At 42.4% G+C, this 24,463-nt stretch overlaps 1 protein-coding gene across 1 annotated transcript in view; it reads left to right on the forward strand.

Moving 5' to 3' along the window:
• LOC121835215 (uncharacterized protein K02A2.6-like) overlaps positions 1–19,774 on the forward strand; it is a 38,804-nt gene extending 19,030 nt beyond the window's left edge. The window contains exon 2 of the mRNA XM_042289201.1: positions 19,653–19,774. Coding sequence (XP_042145135.1) covers positions 19,653–19,774 — 122 coding nt within the window. The remainder of the gene's footprint in view (positions 1–19,652) is intronic.
• Positions 19,775–24,463: the final 4,689 nt, after the last annotated feature.

Here is a 24,463-nt window from a genome sequence, read left to right on the forward strand (position 1 = left end):
ACAAGACGTGTGCGAGCGTTGCTAAAAATAGAGACCACTATCGATGTTTTAGTATACATGGTTTCATTCTCAGTCAGAGCGCAAACAGAGGTTAGATGTCACGAAAACACATACGGGATGAGGACGATTCGTCACATGCGCACTCGTCACAGGACGATTGGTCATAGGACGATTCGTCGCATAGGAACATTCGTCACAGGATGACTCGTCATGCGGCCAACTGGTCACATCGATCGAGTCTGCCCACGTTCCCTGATGAGGAGTTTCACGATTTTCTACTGTCACGTAAACCAATGGTTAGAAAAACTAATCTCAAATACTCATCAGTTTTTCCTCTCGTAATATTACGGGTCTTCAGCAGGTTGATCTCAGTTGCTGGCTTGAACGAGTAATAATCCGACTGGCAGCCAAATCAGTAGTTTTGCCTTGCATACACCTATTTGACAAAACCAATAATTATTGGAACTCTTTCTGCCGAATCTGTACGAGTACCCCTCGTGCAGCGTCATGGCTCTACCTCTCTCTGTTGCGATCACCTCTATCCTTTTGAATGCAGTCTCAATTCAAAAATAGTCGCTGTTATGTGGCCTCCGCATTCACCGTTCGGGACGGACCCAGTTGCTAGAACGTCTGTTATAAATTCTTTGACTTTGAGAAGCGAAAGACATGCTAAGATAAGGGGTGTAGGAAAAAATGTCCCCGGAATAAATGTCCCCGGAAAAAATGTCCCCGGAAAAAAAGGCCCCGGAAAAAAAGGCCCCGGAAAGAAAGGCCCCAGATGGAAAGTAGGAAAAAATGTCCCCAAAGGATTTTCTATCTCTGGGTTTCCCTGATCCTCATGTGCTTCGGGCGGTCCGGTCATGCGTCCTGGGAAAAAAGGCACCGTGTGGCAGGTAGGGGAAAACGGCTCCGAAAGAGGATTAGTGAGAACGAAATTTTACCGTTCGCATTATATCCCCAAATAAGCACCTTCAATACCTATAATAACTTTGATGACAATTAACCTCTCGTTTCTATAAAAAAATGACCGCATCTCCACGTGGTGAATTATGTTGATTGGGGCGAAGCTCTGGTGGTGCTGATGATACTGATTTTATTGTTAATAGGTAGTGCTGACGGTGCTGATTTTTTTTTATTGCTCATAGGTATTGCTGAGTTCCGAGTTGCGTCTCGACTTCAATATTACTGCTTTATGGTCGGTGAAATGCAGAGCCAGCGGTTCTTCTAGCGGATCAGCTTGGATCCGCTAGAAGCCGTGGGAACGCATCTCCACGTCCATGTCAGAAAGAGAATGTTTGGTATAGAACATGGTTATATACGCATTTGAGCATTTGACCGCAGCGCCCTCCGCCCTCTCCTCTATAAACGTTGAGCCAATGCATTCAAAGTTTACGCATTTGACCGCAGCGCCCTCTGTTGTATAGACGTTGAGCGGCTACATGCAACGTTTCATCCATGACATCCCCAGCTCTTGAGTTACTACCACGTCTCAGAGCCTCTACTCGTCTCGCAGTTAAGGCGATGGACTAGAAATCCCGCACAGGTTTGAATCCTGTCGACTGCGCAAACATTTTTTTTTTTTTAAGAAGACAGATGAAATGGCAATCGATGTGAGCACGGACGCCGGACGGACAAGGCTAGACCCTAAGGAGCTTCGCCTCTTAAAAAAAAAAAAAAAAATTAGCGATCGCTTGTTCGTGTTAAGTGTCGCGCTTTTTACCTATTTGTAAAAGGGTACACAAGTACCTCTCAAATTTCCCGACACAATAATTTGTCATGCCGAACCAACATTCAATGTTCGGGACCGCACCAGAAGCCGAAATGGTTGTGACAAATTCTTCACCTTTCAGAAGCCAAAGACATACTAAAATATGAGGTTAGCCACTTTGTCCGCCCGAACCAAACTGAACAATACATTTTTGGGGGGACGAACTGTTGTGGGACCGGTTGGCCGCTTGACGAGTAATCCTATGACGAATGGTCCTGTGTGACGAATCTTCCTGTGACCAATCATCCTGTGACGAGTGTGCATGTGACGAATGGACCGTATCCCGGTCGGCCTTCACTCATTAGCTGCGGAACGTTTTGACCGTGACGTATGTACAATTCAAAGAAGCACCGACAGGCGGGTGCCCCTTTGAAAACAAATCATGCTCGCGTAGAGATATTTAGCGGCTATAGTATAGTCCGTGGGTATTTATTTCTAGGCCAACTCGTCGGCGTCAGTCGGTACAGGCGCTGGAGGCGTGATGAAAATGCTGGCAGATGTCGGCTTGACGAGCCCCACACTCTCCCCTTACAGCAGATGGCAAATAAACCAACAACAATATTTGTCGACGGGCAATTGATTGAAGAGGCCAATCGGTAGTAGGATGACTCGACAAAGGGTAATTCATCAAAAATTCCAACTCGTTGACAATTGTCTGTGAGGCCATTCAGTTTCCACATTGCACTCATCTTCTGTATTAGAACACATACAGATGTTAGACATTTTAATATAAGCAGGTTTCGGGCACCGGATATTTTTTTGAAAAGCTGTTTCACCGAATTTCGCATCTCCCGGTTCGTTGAATTTTGATATGAAATCATAATATAATTATTATATTTGTTACTTCTTCAATTAGAAATGGTTACAGATAATTATAAAATAAAAGTAGGCTTTCGCAAAAATTATGTCGATTATAGGCTATGCCAACGTAGCCGAACAGTAAAAAAAAAATGTTATGAGGGTGTTTTTGTTAGGGTTCAGGAAAGACAAAGGCGATTCTTCAAATGAGCACTGGTCACACAGGCCGACTGGTAACATAATTAAAATAAAAGCACCGACTTCACAGAACAGGAAAAAACAATTTCACGAGACTTTTTGCCTCCATGAATAAACGCCTCCATGAATCATGAATAACCAACTCGCCCCAGCTGAAGTTCTGATCAGTTTCGCCTCCCTTGCGGGAGGCATCTTCAGTAGTTACACAACAATGCCTGTGTAAGCTTCGTGGAGAGGGCCGCGTTTTTTGTTACACACGGATGTGTGTGTCCCTGCGAACAAACCACGATTCTAGGATATTCGGGACCCCCATCTGTCCTCCCTCGCCAAGGCCGGGAAGTCCAAATAATGCCCTATTGTCCACACATGGTACACCAGTTCAGACTTCAGTCGGGTCGCGTGGGATGCGCACGTGACGTCACGCTTGTGTTTACAAAGCAAATGAAAAGTGCAACCTCAAGTCAACGCTATTTATCAAATATGTCCGTACTTCGTGGAGAGGGCCGCGGTTTTTCTTACACACGGATGTGTCTCTGAGAACAAACACGATTGTAGGAGATTTTCGGGACCCCCATCTTTGTCATAGGGTGACTCGTTTATCGGACTGTTCGTCGCAGCGAGAGTACAGGGAAGGATAATAATTCATACCCTATATCGTGCAGAGGAGAAGAATATTAAAAAAAAAAAGAAAACGAAGCGAAAATTTCGATTTCCTTTCTTGTGGACAGGGCATTGTAGGTGAACGTTGCTTCCTTGTTTGATTCGCCAAAGTAGCAACAAAGCGGCATTTTACGATCGAGCGAGCACCGTCGGAAACACTGCCCAAAATAATTTTATAGGGAGTTTCACGGCTTTCCACTGCGACATAAGCACGTGGATAGAAAAACAAATATTGACAACAATAAATTTCGAATATTTTTGGCACGCTCACACCTGGTTTTTCTTCATAATTTGATGACTCATATGTTAATTTTGTTTGCGGAACCGTACTTCTGACCGGCAATTTTATTGCGGACGCGAAGCTTTTGCGTGCGATCCACTACAGTTAATTATTTTGGGGTGTCCAAGTTGAAGCGGTGCGTGTTATTTTTCGATCTCTGTCCGAATGATACAAAGTTTCACGTTTTCACCCTGTGAGTGAAGTAAGTTGGTCAGTGCTAGCATCGAAGGCTAACTTCGAACTCTAATTTGGAAATAATGTCTCTGTTGCCGCATCGCGGACAAAGATATACAGGGTGTCAAAAAAGAAAATTTACACGGTCTTTTTTACCGCAAGAATAAACTAGGCACCGCCGAACGCTCATTCTCCGCCCAAAGGTAGAGCTAGAGGTCACAACCAAATGCCAAAGTTTCAGCCCGATTCGTTAACTTAATCAAAAGTTATGTGATTTTCTGAAAATTTCAATGGGAAAATGGAGCCCCTTTCTGCCCGTTTTCGGTTTCTGGTGCCATAGAGCCCCATGTGTTCGAAAACACCGTCGGCCGCCATTTTCCCATTGAAATATTGAGAAAATCACTTATAACTTTTGATTAACTTATCGGATGGGGCTGAAACTTTGGCATCTGGTTGCGACCTTTAGCGCTACCTTTGGGCGGAGAATGAGCGTTCGGCGATGCCTAGTTTATTTTTGCGGTAAAAAAGACCGTGCAAATTTTCTTTTGTGACACCCTGTATATGCTCTTATCACTGTAGCAAAATAATGTGGCAGGATTTGTGCTCTTGTTATGATCGTGTACCATTGTAGTCGACGTCATCCCAGCACGGCGTATCGTTTTTGTATTCGATTCAGCCCTGCAAACCACACTTAGGAAAAAAATGAAAGTTTGCACCTTGTTTGTTCATTTTTTTGTTATACTGCAGAAACACATTGCGCCCCGTGTTTTTGAAGGCACGGTAGACGGTGGTGACGGTGAGGTGATCGACCCCCATGTCAGCCGGCGTCTCGCTCGACCTCCTCGGAGGACAGGTCGTTTTTACTGGTGACTGGTGCATACGTGGAGCAACTCCGCGCGCATTGCGTTCTTCATCTCAGAGAACGCAATACATGACTCAGCTCTATCTCGTCATCGCTCCAAAATGACAAGTGGAATTCGCAACTGTAGTCGGTGACAGGTCAAGAACGAAGTGGGAGCTCCTCCCACCCTGTTCCACTTCAGCGGAGCGAACGGGGGAGAGGAGGTCGCCCCCTCTCTCCAGCGTTCGCAAACGGCAAATTTTAGTTTATTAGGCCACTAACTGTCAATTTACGCTCGTTCCTTTACGTCCGCCGCAGCCGATAATGTTATCCCCGGGAATAACAAAAGTATAATTTCTTTCAGCAAAAAAAAAAAAAAAAAAAAAAACATAATAATAAAACGCCCGGTATATCACAGCTTTGACAATGCTTCACGTGTGTGAGGTTCGATGACCGACAGAGAACCACCGCTGGCCGTGCTCCCGAAGCGGGGAAGTGCAATTTATGGAGACCGATCATATTATCAGAAAGGTGCAGACTAGGGAGCCTTCATGTGCGCGAAGCGCACATGGAGGCACTCTAATGCAGACAATCCAGGAAAAGTATTCTTGCAACTATGAGGTTCCAGTTGTACTTACACATGCATTATCGTCAAATTTGACGAAGTTCCTTCCAACACTAAAGAGTTGTCAAGAGTGAAGATTATAAAGGAGAATATCAGCAGGAATCTATTGTCTGTTTACTGAAAACAAAACAAGCATCAGAAAAACGCATTTGGGCGGCCGGGGAGGCCAGAAGCACGTACTGCGCGCACCCAGCGTGGAACCAGCGAATGAGAGGGCACTCCTAGCAATCTGTTTTCAGAGCCACGGTATGCCGGCTGCCGGCCAAATGTCCACTTTAATTCTATTATGGCTTTCGAAACGTAAATACACGCTCGAGAATTTTCAACAATATCACGCGAGCGCCGACCGGCCTGTAGATCAGCGCATCGTCACGGTGCGAAGTAGCGATATCATTGACAGTACGCGCGTGCGCAGAAGAAACGCGCCGAAGTCAGCGTCGGCTGCTAAGCTGTTTCCCCAATCACGACCCACCCCTGGCGCGACGCCCACCGCTTGCTCCACCCCATAAGCAGGGGACCTAGTAATCAAAGCGACACACACGGTACGCAAACACGAACACCAGCCAGTAGGAAGGACACCGACACGAGCTTAGTCAGCGAACGAAAAGACAGACACAAACTTCACTCTAGGCAAACAGAGCAGGGGTAGTTACAAGGATGAGAGGCGTGCGCAGACGGAGGTAAAGGGGTATTCACACGAGGGAGAAATCCCGGGGATTTCTCCCCGGCACGCGCATCCCACGACGAAAACGTCACGCTTTGCGATGTGCAAAAGCCTCGCGTTTTCATCTCGTGATGAACGCGTGCCGGGGAGAAATCCCCGGGATTTCTCCCTCGTGTGAATACCCCTTAAGCAGTGCACAATAAATACGCGAAAACTCGCAGCAACCGAAGAACCACGCAGCAAACACGTACGTGCACACGCACCAGAAGCACGTGCGTCACGCTCCGTATATATATGGGTGGTTTCATCTCAAATCGTGCAGGCAAAAAGGGTCGAATTTTTAATTTCGATGAAAAAAATATATGTTATGGCACCGTTTCTAAAACCGCATTCGACACAAACCGCAAGTTCGTCGGATTTTTTGTTCTCGACTTATGAATTTTTAAAGAGGCCACGGCGAAAAGCAGTGTTTTTCACACCCGTCGCGGGTCGGATGTTTCGCTTGATCTCTCGCCATGGATTTTCAGTCCACATTATATTATCTTTTTTGAAGCACTCTGTGGACACATTTAAAAGGCTCCAATACCATGAAATAATTTTAGGCCTTTTGCTTTTTTTCTGTAAAAATGTCAAAAACGCCTCCTCGGTCAATTGTTGACGAACTTTGACAATTAATTACTGGCGATCTACTTGGGTTACACCGATATTTTTTATGTCCATGGAGAGCCCAAAACACGCTTTTTTTATTTATTATAAAATGCCTTGGTTGTATAAAATATCCTTTGCGGTACCTTTACGTTAATATTATGCAAAAACCAAAAAGTAGCATTTTTGAAATTGATTTTCTCAAAAAACCCATTTTTTATTTTTTTTTATGTTTTGTTCAAATGTAGATATGATAGTTGTCTACCCGAAAATCAAGCCTAGAAAGTGTATATTTTGTTTGTATGTTCTACATTCAAGCATCAATATCGTAGAAAAACGTGTTTTTACGGCTCGAAATGGACTGGCGAATTGCGCGTCTTCACAAGCTTGGATATAGTTTTTTTCTTTTTTTCAACGTTCCCACATAAAAATGAAATACAGTATTTCCACCCTGATATATTTATTGATTATTCAAATTTTATTATAGGCGGCAAGCTACATCGGAGGAGTTCCAAAAAGAGAAAGCAAGACTTCTTAACAGACCAGCAGGTGTCGTAAATTTTTAACGTGTAGGAGTCGGCAGACGTCTTATTGATTCGGGGCCCTCATTGGCCTGCATGAACGTCCCGCCCTTTCGGAGCCAGCAGATGACCACGACCTTTCGCGCTCGTTGTGTTAGATGGGACGGCCCGTGACAGTAAAGCGAGCAGCGCACCCTGTGTCACGAGGAGTGAAATGGTACGATTCTGTCGTTGACGCGGCGAACAGTGACAGCCATCCAGGAGGAGTCTGTCAGAGCACTGCACAAGGGAAAGCAAAGGAATCGTTGCTTGAAAGGATGAGGACACCACGGCCATACAATTTCGACGGTCAACAACTGTTCTGCCAGCCAAAACAACGCCGCGTGCGCGCTAAAACCGGCGGCGCGGGACAGAAATCCCGCAGACGCACACACGAAGACGGGCCGGTTTCGTTAGGGATGTGGGGAAACTTGAAACCAGCCATCCGTGCATGCGTGAAACGATACCGCCTGTTTGCCCTATAGCTTCGAGCGCCCTATCCTTACCTTGAAACGGCCGTGCTCTCTCTCTCTCTCTCCGGGGAGATCCGATAGCACCGAAGGGTTATCTATTAAACTTGAGGAAGAAAACGAGAAGGGAGTGTTTAAGTTTAATTATCCCCACCAACCCGCTCGTTCTGTCCTTATAAAGGGTTATCTCTTTTGGAAACAGCAAAGCCCGGAGACTGACATTAAAACGAGCGTGTTGGTAAATATACTTGTGTTTGTATTCTGCCCGGAGACTAGTTGGGTCGAAGTCAGCCTCCGTGTCAACTATAACCGTTTGTGAAGAGTGGGCTTCTCCCGAGATGAAACGTTAGCGCCGGCTGACGTGTTCTTTTGAAAAAGGGAAGGGGAAAGAGAAAGTTTGAGTAACTGCAGAAACTACCTCGAAAGCTCCTCTCCCGATATGAAGCTTGAAGCATAGTCTCGGTTACCTTCTCGCGCATCGCCTGCTCGAATCTATTCTTCACTTTCTTTCGTACAGCCACTGTTCCGCACAGCCGTCGTGGATGTGCGTAATAGAGGGAGGAACAGATTCGAGCATCATCCGGACGCCGTCATCCTGCCAGACTTCAATGTCGTGGGACCGACTCGTGTGTGTTTCTTCGCCCCGCTGAACTTTGTTTCTCGGGTGCGGTTTTTTCTGAACGTTTTATTTATTTATTTTTTCAATGTTTTCTTACTAACTGTTTGTTAGCACTGTTCAGGTGTTGGGTTTATTTCGTCATGGCGTAGCGGCCTGGCGGTGATGTAGAGAGCGTGTTCGCACGCATTTGGTTGCGTCCCGTTTAGGGAATGCCCGGGGGAGGTGGTTTTTGTTCTGGCCATGTGCGGCTGAGTTTTCCCGTCCTTATTAAATTATTGATTTTTTTTTTTTTGCTTTACCTTTAAGTGCCGTCGACTTCTTTGCCTGACTCTCCACTAGGCGTGGACCTATCGCCTTGCCACCGCTCGTACCTAAATACTTTTTTTTTTAACGCAATTTTTGTTAAGATTGGAGTTGGGCAATTTAATTCCTATTTATTTATTTTTATTTCCTACCCCTCTCCATGACAATCTCTCTGTGTGTTTCGGACCGTTTCTGTGTCACCACTTTTGTGTATTACGGAAGTGAAAGGACATTCCCTGGTGACCTGTGCGATGTGCGGTGAACAAGCCCCAGTGTTTGGTTTCGTAAAGAATTGTATATAATATATCGACGATGTGGTGACTTTCTTTGTCTTAGTAATATGACAGCTAATAGCTAGTCGTGCTAGTTTACTTTGAAAGGTTTATAAATCGAAACAATACAACGTCTGTGCCTTTTGGTTATTGAAAGTCTACTAGGCCTGCTGATTTGGCTAGATATGTATCTCATGGTTCCCGCTCTTATCAAAACATACATAAATATTCAATACCACAAAATCTGTATATAATTGATTGCAAAATGCAGAAGAAAATTCAAGAAAACGTTTTCACAATTCATAGAGACGCATGGGTCGCTATGTCTGACTTAGGTCTTGCAAAACAAAGACGTCTTTTTCCGATATTGAGGCCTAAATATAAAACATGCAAACAAAATATACACTTTCTAGGCTTGATTTTCGTGTAGAAAACTATCATATCTACATTTGAACAAAAAATAAAAAAAATAAAAAATGGGTTTTTTGAGAAAATCAATTTCAAAAATGGTACTTTTTGGTTTTTGCATAATATTAACGTAAAGGTACCGCAAAGGATATTTTATACAGCCAAAGCATTTTATAATAAATATAAAGAGCGTGTTTTGGGCTCTCTATGGACATAAAAAATATCGGTGTAACCCAAGTAGATCGCCAGTAATTAATTGTCAAAGTTCGTCAACAATTGACCGAGGAGGCGTTTTTGACATTTCTACAGAAAAAAAGCAGAAGGCCTAAAATTATTTCATGGCATTGGAGCCTTTTAAATGTGTCCACAGAGTGCTTCAAAAAAGATAATATAATGTGGACTAAAAATCCATGGCGGGAGATCAAGCGAAACATCCGACCCACGACGGGTGTGAAAAACACTGCTTTTCGCCGCGGCCTCTTTAAAAATTTATAAGTCGAGAACAAAAAATCCGACGAACTTGCGGTTTGTGTCGACTGCGGTTTTAGAAGTGGCGCCATAACATATATTTTTTTCATCGAAATTAAAAATTCGACCCTTTTTGCCTGCACGATTTGAGATGAAACCACCCATATATATATCTACGCGGAACTGGCGATTTTGGCATTTCGGTAATTTGAAACTTCGATATCGATTGCGTGAACAATTTATTCAGCAAACTGAACCGATGGAGCCTCGCATAAAAAAAAATCGATTGACGATATGAAAGCGACTGAAATTCTTCCTAAAAGCTACATTAGCAGAAAGTACCGTGTTATAAAGGACCACACAAGTTTCGACCAAGTTTTCCAGCACGTTATTTTGCAAGCAACGGAAGACGCCAAGTGTACAACCAGTTTCCGAAGCTGGCAACCACAGCTGGAATCAGCGCCATCCTCGGCAGTTTCCTGAACCTCGCGTAGTCACATTTCAGCCAACTCCACATAGAGGGCGCAATCAGACATCCAATTTGTGTTTTCTGTATGTTTTATGATTTTTTTTAATAAATAGGCTCGATTAGTGAAAATGTGGGCTAATAATCAGGACCTGGAACAGTAATCTCCATTTAATACTAAAAATATCGGCCTAAATGTCTGCCAAAAAGGGTCAAAATACTCGGTTTTGACTATCAACAAATTCGTGATTTCGCCTATATTCAAGCTTTTTTTATGGAAACTCAAAGGTGAAATTTAGAAAAAGGGCCTCTAATGACAAAGCAGAATATGTTTTTCTTTGAAGGTCTACAATTTTATTCAAATGTGCCAATCCCTAAGCGCTGTACCACTGTACTACCAAATGAAGTTTGCCAAAAAAAACTGTTTTTGTCACTTTTCACGTGATCATTCCGAAAAAAGTTTAGGCCATATTACAATGAAATTTAGCGTAGCTCTTTCTATCATAGTTGCAAACACATGTAAAAAGTTTCAAATAAAATGACCGAGTAGGCGGCCAAAAATCCGCGACTGAATGTGCTTCCGCGAGGTACATTTTTTAAAGTAAATATCTGTCAAAATAAAATGAAAAACGAAAAAAGGGCCTCTAATGACAATGAACGCGCTCTTCTTCTATAACATTCTAAAATTGGAAATAAATTGCTCCAATTGTGCACCCTGTACCACTGTACTACGAAACCATGTTTTGCCGAAAAGGCCAATGTTCGCGGGTGCCCACTGAATTAGCGTTTCGCACTAGGAAAACAAATCCTACATCAGAGGAAAGATAATGTTGTACAGGACAAGATGATATATAACACATAATTTTAGAAAGCTTGAACACGCCACAATCGCATTTCGAAAACGTGCGGAAAGCATCATATGTCATGGCCGCCATGGGACCGCAGCCTTAAAATATCCCTTAAACTGCCATATAATAATAATAATAATAATCTTTCTTTATTTCATCTTTTCCACATACAATTTTACCGAGATTCATACCCCACATAAGCCTAAGCGGCTTGTGCGTAGGGCAGCGACAGAGCTCTAGTCACTTATAACAAACCCCTTTTTTACACTTGTTCAGTTCCTTGCAAACAAAACAAAAAAAAATGAAAACAAGACATATATACACCTTTACTCCATAATTCTCTACAAAATAACACACACAATACTACACAATTTAGATTCCAACCCCTGGTAGACTTCTCTTCTGCTTATTACAGCTCTTTTCTGTTAATAAACCATTGTTTTAACTCACGTTTTAACTCGCTTATTTTTGTAATTTCTATTATTCTTGGTGGTAGCTCATTGAACACTCTAGGTACATATGATGCTCTGACTGCTTTTCCATATTTCGTCTTAACCTTTGGTTCTTGGAATAAATTTTTAGGCCTTAGGTTTCTTATCGGGATATACTTTGTTTTATATTTATCGCTGAACTGATGTTGAATTATAATATTTAATTCCAGTAAGTCACTAAGTTTTTGAATATCCAACTGTTGATACATGTAATGTAAAGGTCTATTTTCATGTACATACAAGTTTTTTACTACTTTATTTAAGATAGAATTTATTTTATCTTGTAAATACTTTGCACAGTGCCCGCATATAGTAATTCCATATACTAAGACTGATTTTCCTAAGCTATGATATATCATCTTTAATATTGGTTGAGGTAAACACGATCTTAGGTGGTATAATTGGGCTGCAACTGATCTAAGTCGTTTACAGATGTGTTCCACATGTTGATTCCATTTGAGATGCTCGTCAATGTATAGTCCTAGGTATTTCACACTCGTAGTTAGTTTCAGGGGTTCACAATTACAATTTTTACATGAGTCACTATGTATCTTTATATTCCCTTCCATTTAAGTTCGTCTTTGTGGACTTCTAAAACACATCAACTCTGTTTTCTTAGTGTTAATTATAATTTGATTTTCTTTGTACCACTTAACCAATTTGTAAACATCCTCTTGAATTTTATTTTCGGCTGTCGTATAATCTTTATCTGCATACAGAATAACGGTGTCGTCTGCAAACTGAAACAACACGCTATTTAAATGAACATTCACAATATCGTTAATATATATATTAAACAATATAGGTCCCAATACAGTCCCTTGAGGCACTCCCTGTTTTACTAGTCTCTTTTCACTGAAGCTACTTGCTATCTTGACAACCTGAGTCCGACCAGAAAGGTAGTCCTTGAACCAGTCTAATAGTTGGCCTCTGACACCTAAAGAGAATAGTATGTCTATTAGTGTTTCATGCCTTACTGTTTCAAATGCCCGAGAAAAATCTATAAACAGTGCTAGCACATAATTCCCTTCGTCTAGTTTCTTATTTACGAAATCACTAAAGTCTTCTAGTAGAGTGATTGTACTTGAATTTGTCTTGAAACCATATTGCGTTTTTGTTAATAGGTTATATTTATTATTGAAGCCATTTAACGCATTATGGACATATTTTTCCATTATGTAATTAAGGACTGGAAGAATACAGACAGGCCTATAGTTAAGAAGAGTTTTTTTATCTCCTTTCTTGTAAATCGGTCTTACCACAGCTGTTTTTAAACCACTTGGTACCTTCCCGACGGCCAAGCTCTTATTATACAATGCTAGCAATACTGTCTTAATTATATTTACATTTTCTTTGATGTCGCGCGGTCTGATCGAGTCGATTCCAACTGCTTTGTTTGTTTTCATGTTACTTACTATTTCTATTAGATCTTCCTCGGTCATTTCAGGGAGATACATTGAGTTTCCGATTCTAGCTCTATTTTCCGTTTCCTTTTGGTATCCATGATTGCAAAGCAATTCTATTGATTGTATAAATTCGTTATTAAAATCATTTGCTATTTTCTCATCATTGCAGTATGTTCCAAAGTTCTTTTTGATTGTTTGATCTATTGACAGTCCAGTGTTTCTACCCACTACTTGATTAATTACAGACCAACATTGAGTTGGATCCTTGGTGTGTTCAAACTTTTTCCAGAAATAGTTTCTTTTCTCCTTTTTTATTATTGATGTCACTTTATTTCTTATGGATCTGTACTCTTCCTTGCGTTGGCTGCTTTCTGGACTGCTTTTAAGTAGTCGCCACGCTTTGTTTTTTTTCCTGATTAGTTGATCTATTTCTTTTGTCACCCATTGGTTCCCCGTTTTCCTTTTCTTTACGGTGACCTGTTCAGACGACTTTTTATATATATCCGTAAACGCATTTTTTATTTTATTGTATATAATTTCGGGGTCTTCTTCATTGTCTATGCTTTCCCAGTTTATCTCTCTCACGTATTTATCTACTTTTGTGTTGTTGATATATGTAGTTACTTGGTCCCTTTCGCTTTCAGGAATACCCAATTCTGGAATTGCTATTCCCACAAAGTAGTGGTCGGCTAATTTTTCAGCAATGACGTGAGCTTTACAGTATTTTTTGCTCCTAATGCAAATATGGTCAATACATGATCTTGTCAATTGCAAACCCAAAATTTCTTCTCTCGTAATATCTTTAATCATTGATTGAAGTCCATGTTAAGCCAAGCAATTTAGGTACTTGTCTACTAGATTACTTTGCTTAGTTATATCAATATTTATATCTCCAGTAATTATTAAATTTTTCGAATTCTCTACCTTTATCCAGTTATCGATATCGTCAATGAATTCTGCTATATTTCCTTGAGGTGCAATATATACTGCCAGAATTTGTATCTGTTCCTTTTCATTCTCAATATCTATTTGTACTGCTTCTGCCCTCGAAAAAGTTATTTTTTTACTATTCTTTATATTCCACTTTTTACTGACCATAACCATGATTCCACCTCCTCGCTTGTTCTTTCTGTTATTTGTAATCGTTTCAAAACTTTTATTTTGGAATAATGCTTCGTCGCAGTCCGTTATGTTCGTTTCAGATATGACTAAGCAATCAATAGAGTTCATGAATGGATCAAGAAGTAGGTTCATTTCACTGTAGTGTTTCTTCAAGCTCCGTATATTTACATGTAACAAAATGAAACTGGTTTCGTTTGCTCCTGGTGAAATCTCTTTCCACCATTCCTTGAGTGATGAAATCGTTTGTTTTCTTTCCATGTCACCCATCGACTGTAGCGGCTGCATTTACATTGCACTTACTTTATTTTTACCTGGTCCCCTTCGTTCTCAATCCGGATAGTTGGTGCGCCTTCTTCTTTTCGCACATACGTACAACCTTCTTTGTGCCAAATAAACTTGTACCCCATGCTTTTTGCCTTCGCTCTTGCGTCAAAAAACGTCTTTCTGTTTTGTGCAGTCATGTTTTCTTGGATAAAAATAGTGCCGGTATCATCGCCACCCCTCAACTTGCTCTTGTTTCTTAGCCACACGTTCCTATCGTTACGATTGATAAATCGCACTATCACCATGGGCGTTTTGCTGCCTTTGTTTGGAACCCGGTGCACCGCTTCGACGCTATCAACTTTTAATCTAGGCACCTCTATTTTGTCAGCAATTTGATTCAGCTTTTCGAGCAAGTTTTCATCCTGGGTTTGCACTAACCCATGTACTTCTAGATTGTTCATTCTTCCGTACTGCTCCAGCCTGTTTAAATCTTTCCTTAGTTGTGACGTTTCGTCAGTTGCCTTCTCCTTTTCGAGCACGGTGATTCTTTTCTTCAGCTCTTTAACTTCGGTGTCTTGTTCCGTCATTTTCTTTAACACCTCGTCGTACTTGTCCGACATAGTCTGCATTGATTTTTCAATGTCTAGCACTGTTTGTTTTACAGTCATCAACTCATCTACTTGTTGTTTCAGCGGCGTGAGTACTGCCAACATCCTTGTCATTTCTGTCAGTTGTTTTTGTATGTTTGTGGTATCATCCGTATTGCTCCTAGTTCTCACTTTCGCTCCCCGACAAGTTTGACATTTCCAGGTTTCTTTGCATCCCGTTTTTTTTCCGCGAAAGGTGCTTTCGCTAGTACCCGAGCAAGCGCCAAGGTGATAACAAAAGTGACACTCGCAACATTTTAACACACTCTCTTTCTCGTTATCTTCAATACTTTTTTTACAGCTTAAACACCTTTCATCAAGATCGTTTGCTCTAGCCATATTCGTGAACACTCGCAACGGCCAGTCAGTCAGTCAGCGACAGGGATTAGCTCTGAATTTAGTAGGAAATGAAAATCCTCCCACCTGCGGATGCAAGTTCTTTTAGTTTTCGCTCTCGAGCCCTGTCGCTGACTGGCAGCTGTCGTCGGGCGCTCCTCTTTATGATGTCCTGGTGTCGCTCTAGTCGCTGCTCTGGTGGCGGTTGTCCTGGACGGTCCGATGTGGCAGCGTTCCTCCGGTGACTTCGCTGTTGGTGGATCCGCCCCTTCAGCTTCGGCTCCTTCCTTTGTTGTTATCTGCGGATGCAAGTTCTTTTAGTTTTCGCTCTCGAGCCCTGTCGCTGACTGGCAGCTGTCGTCGGGCGCTCCTCTTTATGATGTCCTGGTGTCGCTCTAGTCGCTGCTCTGGTGGCGGTTGTCCTGGACGGTCCGATGTGGCAGCGTTCCTCCGGTGACTTCGCTGTTGGTGGATCCGCCCCTTCAGCTTCGGCTCTTTCCTTTGTTGTTATCTGCGGATGCAAGTTCTTTTAGTTTTCGCTCTCGAGCCCTGTCGCTGACTCCTACTAAGGTATGGCAGTCAGAATGGGATAGGGAAATTGCCGATAAACTACACTTTATCAAACCTTGATTGGAGGTGTGGGAGATCTCCCATCACAAGAATCGTTTCCATGAAGTTTTGATGTCCCGATTGAGGATTGGCCACTCGCGCTTGACACATCTGCATTTGCTTTGTGGTGAAGATGCTCCACAGTGTGAGCACTGCGGCAAAGTAGTGACTGTATTACATATCTTGTGGAATTGCAGGCACCTACATGAAAAGCGACGGGCATGTTTTCCAGAACTTTTTCGATGTCATCTCCCGTTTCACCCAGTCTTCCTTCTTGGCGATAAACCTCTAGTCCCTTTTCGACGGGTTTTAGAATTTCTTGAAGTAACTGGCTACATACACCGGTTGTAACTTTTATTCATAAAATATATCACTCCCATTGTAGATATCTTAAAATGTTGTAGATTATGGTCAGTGTGTAATCTTAAAATTCTTAGACATAGCAATTTTTTACACCCAGAACTCATGTTTATGTAATACACGATTCATGTTCATAGTCTTATAAAATCATCAGCTTCTATAGCTCTGTTTCTTCAACCCTTGTTTCTGCAATAGTTTATGCACTTGGCGCATTTTGGCCCTGGTAGCTCTCGCGGCATAAAACTCAAATCAATCAATCAATCAATTTTATGTTTTTCGAATCTATTAGCTATTTTTATCTATTCCAGTGTATTTTTTTGTTGCTTCTAAGTGTTTCTGTTCTCTTCTGCGTGCAATATTTCTTTTGTATATATAGTACTTGTGTCCTTATTTCGCCTTTTTCGACGGGAGTGCCGACGGACAACACGCCGCTTCGCGCGTCGTTTCCCGTGTGAGTATTACCGTTGCTACCGATTCTTATCGTGCTGTTAGCTGTTCATTTTGGTTTATAGGATTCGCGTGCAGTCGAGAGGAGTCGTTTATGAACACCCGCGCACATGTCATAGGGGTAGGCAGAGCTCTGAATCAACAATCGCGACGCGAGAGCCCAGTGCGCTCTGATTGTGCCGCTTGCGCTCACCCCATTGACTGCGCTGTGGCGTGTGCCTCCGAGTGCTGCTTACTTGACCAAGGTACAGCACGCCGCTTTGTCGCCGCGACCCATTTGTTCGAATGTTTCCGAAGCTGAGGCATATGCAACGCTGCGCCGCCTGACAACTGCGCGCTGCGGCACGATCCCTTCACAAACGCCGACGGCTCAATGTCGCGGCTTGAAAGCGCCTATGGCATGCCTTCGTAATCTATCTGCTAAGCGGTTGTCAGTTGCCAACGCCCTTTTTTCAAGTGAAGATGTGTGTTGCCGGAAATCATTTGTCCGAATGCCTGCAAAACCGTAACACCGTTCGGCATATCCAACGCTGCGGTGACTGACAAACTGTGCGCAGCGGCGTAAGCCCTTCGCAAGCGCCAGTGGTCCAACGTCGCGGCTTGTATGCGCTTATGGTATGCCTTCTTAATCCATCTGCTAAGAGGTTGTCAGTTGCAAACACCCTTTTTAAGTGCAGATATATCCTGTCACCCAGGCAGTCACCTTGAAACTCGTAGATCCTTCGATAATTTTATTTCTCGAGTCAAGATGCCAGCTGATGCTCGAGTTAAGATGCCAGCAACTGACAACCGCCGAGGAGACTGATCATGAATGCATGCCAAAAGCGCATACAAGCCGCAACGTTGAACAGCCGGCGCTTGCTAGGGGCTCGCGCCGCGGCGTGCAGTTGTCAGGCGCCGCAGCGTTGGATATGCCGAACGGTGTTACGGTTTCGCAGGCATTGGGACAAATGATTTGCGACGGCAAAGCAGCGTGCTGTGTCTTAGTCAAGTTAAGCGGCACTCGAAAGCATACGGACCGAGCGCGGGCGGCCAAATCACAGCGCACTCGGCTCTTGCGTCGTGATTGTTGATTCAGAGCTCTGCCTACCCCTATGACATGTGCGCGGGTATTCATAAACTGCTCCTCTGGACTGCAGGCGGGTCAAATAAACCAAAATGAACAGCTAACAGCGTGATAGGAATCGGTAGCAAAGGTAGTACTCACCCGGTGTACGATGCGCAAAGCGGCGTGTTTTCCGTCGGCCCTCCCATCGGAAAAGGCGAAATAAAGACACAAATACTAGATATATGCAAGAAATATTGCACGCAGAAGAGAGTATGAACACTTGAAGCAATACAAAATACAGTGGTATCTGGTCCACTTTAGCCAATCTGCTCCTAATATTGTCTATGGCATTATGTAGAACCTTCAGTGATGGCCCAGCTTCTCCACTGACCAACCGATATTAGAAGCACATTGGTATAAAATAGGCCATCTTGGCCTGTCAGTTCCATTCGCTTCCGAATATTAGATGAACACTGGCAAAACATGGGCAATGTTGGCATAACAGTTCCATTGGCTTGCGAACATTGGATTCACACTGGCATAAAATGGCCAATGTTGGCCTGTCAGTTCCATTGGCTAGCAAATATTGGATGAACACTGGTATAAAATGGGCAATCCTGGCCGGTCAGTTCCATTGGCTTGCCAATTTTTGATGAATACTGAAACAAACCGGACAATGTTTGATTTTGAGTTTCCTTGGCTTGCTAACATTGGATGAACACTGGAATAAAATGGTGAACCGTTGGCCTGTCCGTGCCATTGGTATTCCAGTATTTGATGGGGACTATCATGAAATGGACACTGTTGGCATGTGTTTAGTATTGGCTTGCCAATGTTGGATAAACACGAGCTTATACTGGTTACTTTTGTTCTGTAAGTACCATTGGCTCATCGTCATTTCAAGAACGCAGGGGTATATAATGGTCAGTGTGTGTTAGTCTGACAATACCATAGGCTTAATAGTGGAAACATGTTGGAATAGGCTGGTTTGGGGGCTTTCGTTTTGCCACAAGTTGAAATTGCTGGAGCGCTTGTCAATTTTATTTAATTTTATTTAATTTTTGTTAATTATTTAAGTGTAGCCTTGAGCAGGCTACCTCTGTTGATTTCGATACAGAGTTGACATTTAGAAGGTGGTCAGATTTAAGGTGGCAAATATTTTGGCTGACTTATTTTGGGTTGGCATGTCATTGAGATCATTGCTAATTGTTCTCAGTTGCACCTTAATAACTACATTATTTAAACAAATTAACATGTGATTGCAATGTGTTTTTTTCTATATAGGGCAACAGTCAAACCCGAATAATTTAAACTATACCTTGTATTGAACTATTTGTAAACATACGAGTAGCTTTAATAAAAATGCATAGCGGAAAATGGGGTTACATTCAACGAAAACTCCAGTATCTCCCAATAGATCAAACTGCCAAGAGCGCCGTTTTGCTCTGCTAGCTGCCTTTCCCCCAACGCGGCATCACGTTGAGGGGAAGCAAGCTAGCAGAGAAAGCTGGCTTTTTTTTTTCTTTGGGCAACCGCGTAAACCGCGCAGAAGAAAAAAATGTACTCTCCTTTGCGTAGGAAGAGGGGAGAGGGTGAGCCGGTGGGACCTTGAAAAACAAAGAAGCGGCCACTGAATAGCCGCGCAGAACGTCCCTCATGACGTACAAACGCTACTTCAAGAGTAAACAACTTTTCTAAATGTGGCGTGCTTGTTTGATGTAAAATTCATTAAACATTTCTTATAAAAATGCCCGCTATATCAAACTGGTAGACGGTTTTTCGCGAGTTAAATATAAAAAAGGTTTGACTTATCAGTGGTGCATATGAATAATTTCCACATTCTTTTCATTTTCAGATGCCTTCGACATGTACATCGGGCAAGCACCCTTTGATATGTCGCCTAGGCAACGAAGGAGTCTCATGATCAAGTACATTCCGGAGCATCTTCAAGATATCGACAGGAAGCTGCAGTTTTAGGCTACTTTTGGGACCTAACTCAGTTTTTCTGTTGATGTCATGACGGTGCTGCGTTATTTGCTTTGTCATGCGTGTAATATATATGTTACGTCAACTGTACCTGCTTTCGAGTCATTTTGTTAGTTTCTTTTGCATGATCTTTTCAGGAACCGTGTCGGGAATTTATTTCAGTGGAGCGCCTCGGGAATACGAAGGGCAGATCGGGGGTTGCTAGCTCACCTTTTTCCGAACAGGAGTTTACGGGTGGGCCTGCGGCATGAGTGAACCCGCATAACAGGTAGACCCGTATCAGGTCGGGTGCTGCTGTTTGCGAACCCTTCACATGTAGTACGACCTGTTTGCACACTGGCTTCGTATGTTCATAACATCATATAACCCAAGCGAGTCAACCTGTATGAAAACTATATGGGTTTTTTGATTTCTTGAGCAGGGCAACACGGTTCATTGTAAAGTATTCAGTAATCCTGTTCGGATTATGGTTTGCACCGGCCGAACGGTTTGAACACGTTTATTTTACGGTATACAGTAATCCAGTCCAGATTATGGTATGCACCGGCCAGATGGTTTGGACACGGTTCATTTTACGCTATTGAGTAATCCAGTTCAGATTACGGTATGCATTGGCTACGCTTTTTTGGTCACGGTATGCATATTTTACGGTAAGATTCCCGGCTCGATAATCCAGTTTGAATGTTACGATGTTAAATTTCATACCGTATTTTCGGTAGGGTGTCCTGACAAAATTTTATTCTTTGCGCCCTAGATTGGTCAAATGTATTCCACACCAGGAAGTGGGCGTTTGTGTGAGCGGCGCTGAATAGGATCTTTGTATTTACGCTCTAAACAACGTTACGAGCTGAACATTCAATACTTTTGAAATTAACTCAGCATTTCTGTTCGACCTAATATCAGGTCGATTATGCGAGGCAAAATTTAGAATATTTCCCGACCTGCAGCCACGAGCGGCGGTCATGAGAAGAACCCGGCGTGACGTGAATGGGGGACTTGTAAAAAGAAAGGAAATTGTGCAAATACCGGCTCAATCAAAGTTAATTTTTCTATAAATCTTGTCGTTCCAACATAAATATAAATGCGTCGAAAACCTGGTATCTACAACAAAACTTCTATAAGAACAAGTTTTAGTGGCATCATCTACCCGAGGTCAACAATACCGTCAGCTCTAACTGTTACAGCGAACAGCCGCCAGAAGCCGGAGGGGACGGGTGTAGAGAAGGACGGGGATGGCCGGACCCGTACGAGACTTTCCTCTTTTCACAATGTTGATCGCGCTGCCCAAGAACGTGGTCACGTGGTCGCGAGCGGGTAAGTTCCCACTGCACTCTGATGGCTCTAGAGAGAGAGCTTCACCGGAACCTCGCGTGTCCCTTCGGCACATGACAGTGCACGTGACTCGGAAGACGGTGAAATCGTCGAGAGGTGCCAAAAACTCTAGTCTTGTCAATTTTTAACATAAAAACTAGGATATGCAGACAAAAGCGTTTTTTTTTTTCTTTTTTACGTCCGAGAGGTTGAGACACCAACTGTGAAATTATAAAGCAAAGCACTGAAATTGTTGCACAAATCCTTTAAGGAGAATGTGATCACTGCCCAAATGGCCAGTCTTTTAAACTCAAGGAACTTCATATCCTAGAGGATGAAGATAATGAGCTCACAACGTGGGAGTCCTGCGACTTTGTGAAAAGATATTGGATCCTGAGAATTTCCTAAAAGTCGTTCAAGTAACGGTAAAAGTTGGATATTTCACAACCATATCTGACAAACACGAAGTAAAGCTATCTACGATGAAAAGCAATGATTGCAACACGAAAGCTGCCTTTCAATTTGACTTTGCTGAAAACAACCATCATGCTTCCCGATGGAGTTCAGTTCAAGCATACCACACACAATAAAGTTACGATATTTACACGTGTAGAGACGACAAGAAAATCTACTAACATCTTCGATATCATCCGTTAGGACCTGTGTGACGATGCCGCGCACACGTGCTTGGCTCTAGAAAAAGCGAGAGTGGGTCGAAGACAACGTTGCCGTTTATACGCACATGACGTACGTAGGAGACGGAGCCGCCAGTCATCTCAAGAATCCCTACCAGCTTGACCAATTTGCATAGAAAGATTGTCAATAAGCCCAGTAGTTATTTTCAGCATCGGCACGCGAAAAACTGCATGCGACGAGGTGGGCGGACTTGTGGAGCACCAGGCCACGTTGAACAACCTGAGAGAACGTTCAACAAACGAAATTCAGATGGCCACGACGATGGTGAGCGTTCTATTCAAGAAACCAAAAGGCGTGCATCTTGTGTATCTGGATGAAAATGAGGTCGTTCGGTATCGCCCACAACAAAAAAAAAGTGGTTGACGGTGCAGGTCTTTCTTGTCATTCAGTCTTGGCACGCGTGGCGTATGTGCAATGCATCAACCTTAGGAACCTGTGACATATATGTAGCACGGAGAGTCGGATCTGTCTAGAAGAAACTTTATGAGATGGGTACAGCGATGAAAGCCTTAGCGTAAATTGCCGAATTCGATTCCCCAAGTACTGTTCATTTTTAATGCAGTGACATCTTATTTATCAGTCTTCTTCGCGGGGTATATAACCTACAGCTTTACTCGGCGATTGCTTATAATCCTTATCTTATCACCATACCAAAATCACGAAACGTTATCGTCACGCAGGGCGAAATATCTCGGCTTTGCCACGATCCACTAGAGGCGCGCTGGCATCATTAACCTGAAATTCTTTGTACCCGGAAATACATAGCCAACCTGAACAATTTTATAATATTATCTTTATCTTTCTGTGTGAAGTAAAGTTATTTCTTTTATTCGAAATGTAAATATACTGTGAAATAAAACTTCCCACTGCATCAACTTTTCGCGAATCACTAGTCTCTAACATGATACACCTTTGTACGTTGTATGTAAAATGCTGTATATAGTTTCTCCTCACTTTTACTGTTTCACCGATTGTTCTAGTTGGCAATGACCTCATCTGAATACAAATATATAAAAGATTTGTGTAAGTTTTATGAAACTGGAACTCAGAGCCATTTCTCATATAGTGCACTGCTAAGTCTAAGCTTTGAAAGCAGACCCTAGCTCAGTGAGTTGTGTCGTTGTTCCTATTTAAACAATGCAACATGTTTTAATAAAAATGTTTGCCTAAATAATGTATGACAGGGTATCCAACTAAAAAAATCTAAGGTTTTTTTGCATTAAATATTTTTTGTTTGACTTTCCCTCATGTTTCCCTAAGTGCATCACAACTACAGTATCGCTGTTTAATCTGAAATATATATTAAATATTAGCCATCCATAAGTAGAATAGTGTTTGAAAAGTTAATGATAGTGTTTAAATTATTTCTTGAGATAAAGGCCTCAAAATTTGCTATTTGTCGTTAGAGCACGCAGGTTTGGAAATGTTTAAAAAGCAAAATATATTGTAAATAAATATTATTATTATATATAACAAGCAAGCTGTACCGATAGTTTCTTTCTAAGAAGTATTATAGTGTTGCTAATTTTATAGTTTTATTATTCACTTTCAAACGTGCCCCCGCCATCAGTGCGTATTATTGCAGCTGTCCACCTTTTCGTGCCTGACGACTTTTCATATTCCCAACTTTTTTTGTTAGGACTGTATGTGTATTGTTTCATACCGGACACTAGACAATAACTTTTAAAAATATCAGTTGATCTAAGAATGTCGAGCAGCCACCCTTTGGTCGATCTTTTTTGAAATCACACTGTCGAAGTAAAAACAAATGCGGCTTACCTCTGTCCGTCTTCTCTGCAAATGGAGCGGAAGTAGGCTGAGCTTGCTTTGTTTTGCAGGCAAAATAATTGGCACAGCATCTTGCTTCATTTCTGGCATGCATTTAATGCCCATCATCTTTATAAGCCATACCTTGTCGTCTTTCGCGTCATTCGTAAATGCACTGAACAAGGCACACTCCACTTGCTTTGCTATAAATTGTCTTTCTGCGCGTCGGAGACGTATAACTTCGCGATCCTTGGGTCGGCAGAAAAAGCATGGACATAAAACGGGCCTCCTCTCCAGGAAGAGTTGTAACTCTTTCCGGATAGGCAAGTGACAACACGAATGCACTTTTTTTTCAAGTAGAGGCATGCTTCACTTCGAACAAGGTTGCAATAACTGGCTGGAAAATGTGTCTGTGCAGTTAAAGTATAATCAATTGCTTCTTAACGCTATAATCCAAACTAGGTTTTAATGAAATAATAAATCCTCCTTTTACAACTTTAATACGCAGCGACGGTGAGAAACAGCCGACATTTGAAGGAAAGTTTGGCTCTCCAAATGCAACGATATGCAGGTGGCGATCGACGGAAGATGTGGTGGAATGCATCCGGAACCGCCAACATCCGGGAGAAAAGACCGGCTTTGCAAACATAGCAGTTTGCGTGTCTTTGCGGGGTTGACATTTTTATCCTTCGTTTAGTTGAAATTTCTGCGCTAAAGGCTACCGTATTTCATCGAGAATTGTCGTAGCGACATCAGCGATTTCGGTATCATTTTTACCTGACTTAACATGCTTAGCGTACCTTCCCTTACAGACATACCATGGATGAACCCTAATTAAAAAACCCACATATGGATATATAGGAATTGGGCAGATAAGGCTAGATTCACATTACAGGTAAATATATG

Source organism: Ixodes scapularis, unplaced genomic scaffold, assembly GCF_016920785.2.
Source record: "Ixodes scapularis isolate PalLabHiFi unplaced genomic scaffold, ASM1692078v2 PGA_scaffold12__126_contigs__length_90152505, whole genome shotgun sequence".
In the NCBI taxonomy this organism is placed as follows: Eukaryota; Metazoa; Arthropoda; class Arachnida; order Ixodida; family Ixodidae; genus Ixodes; species Ixodes scapularis.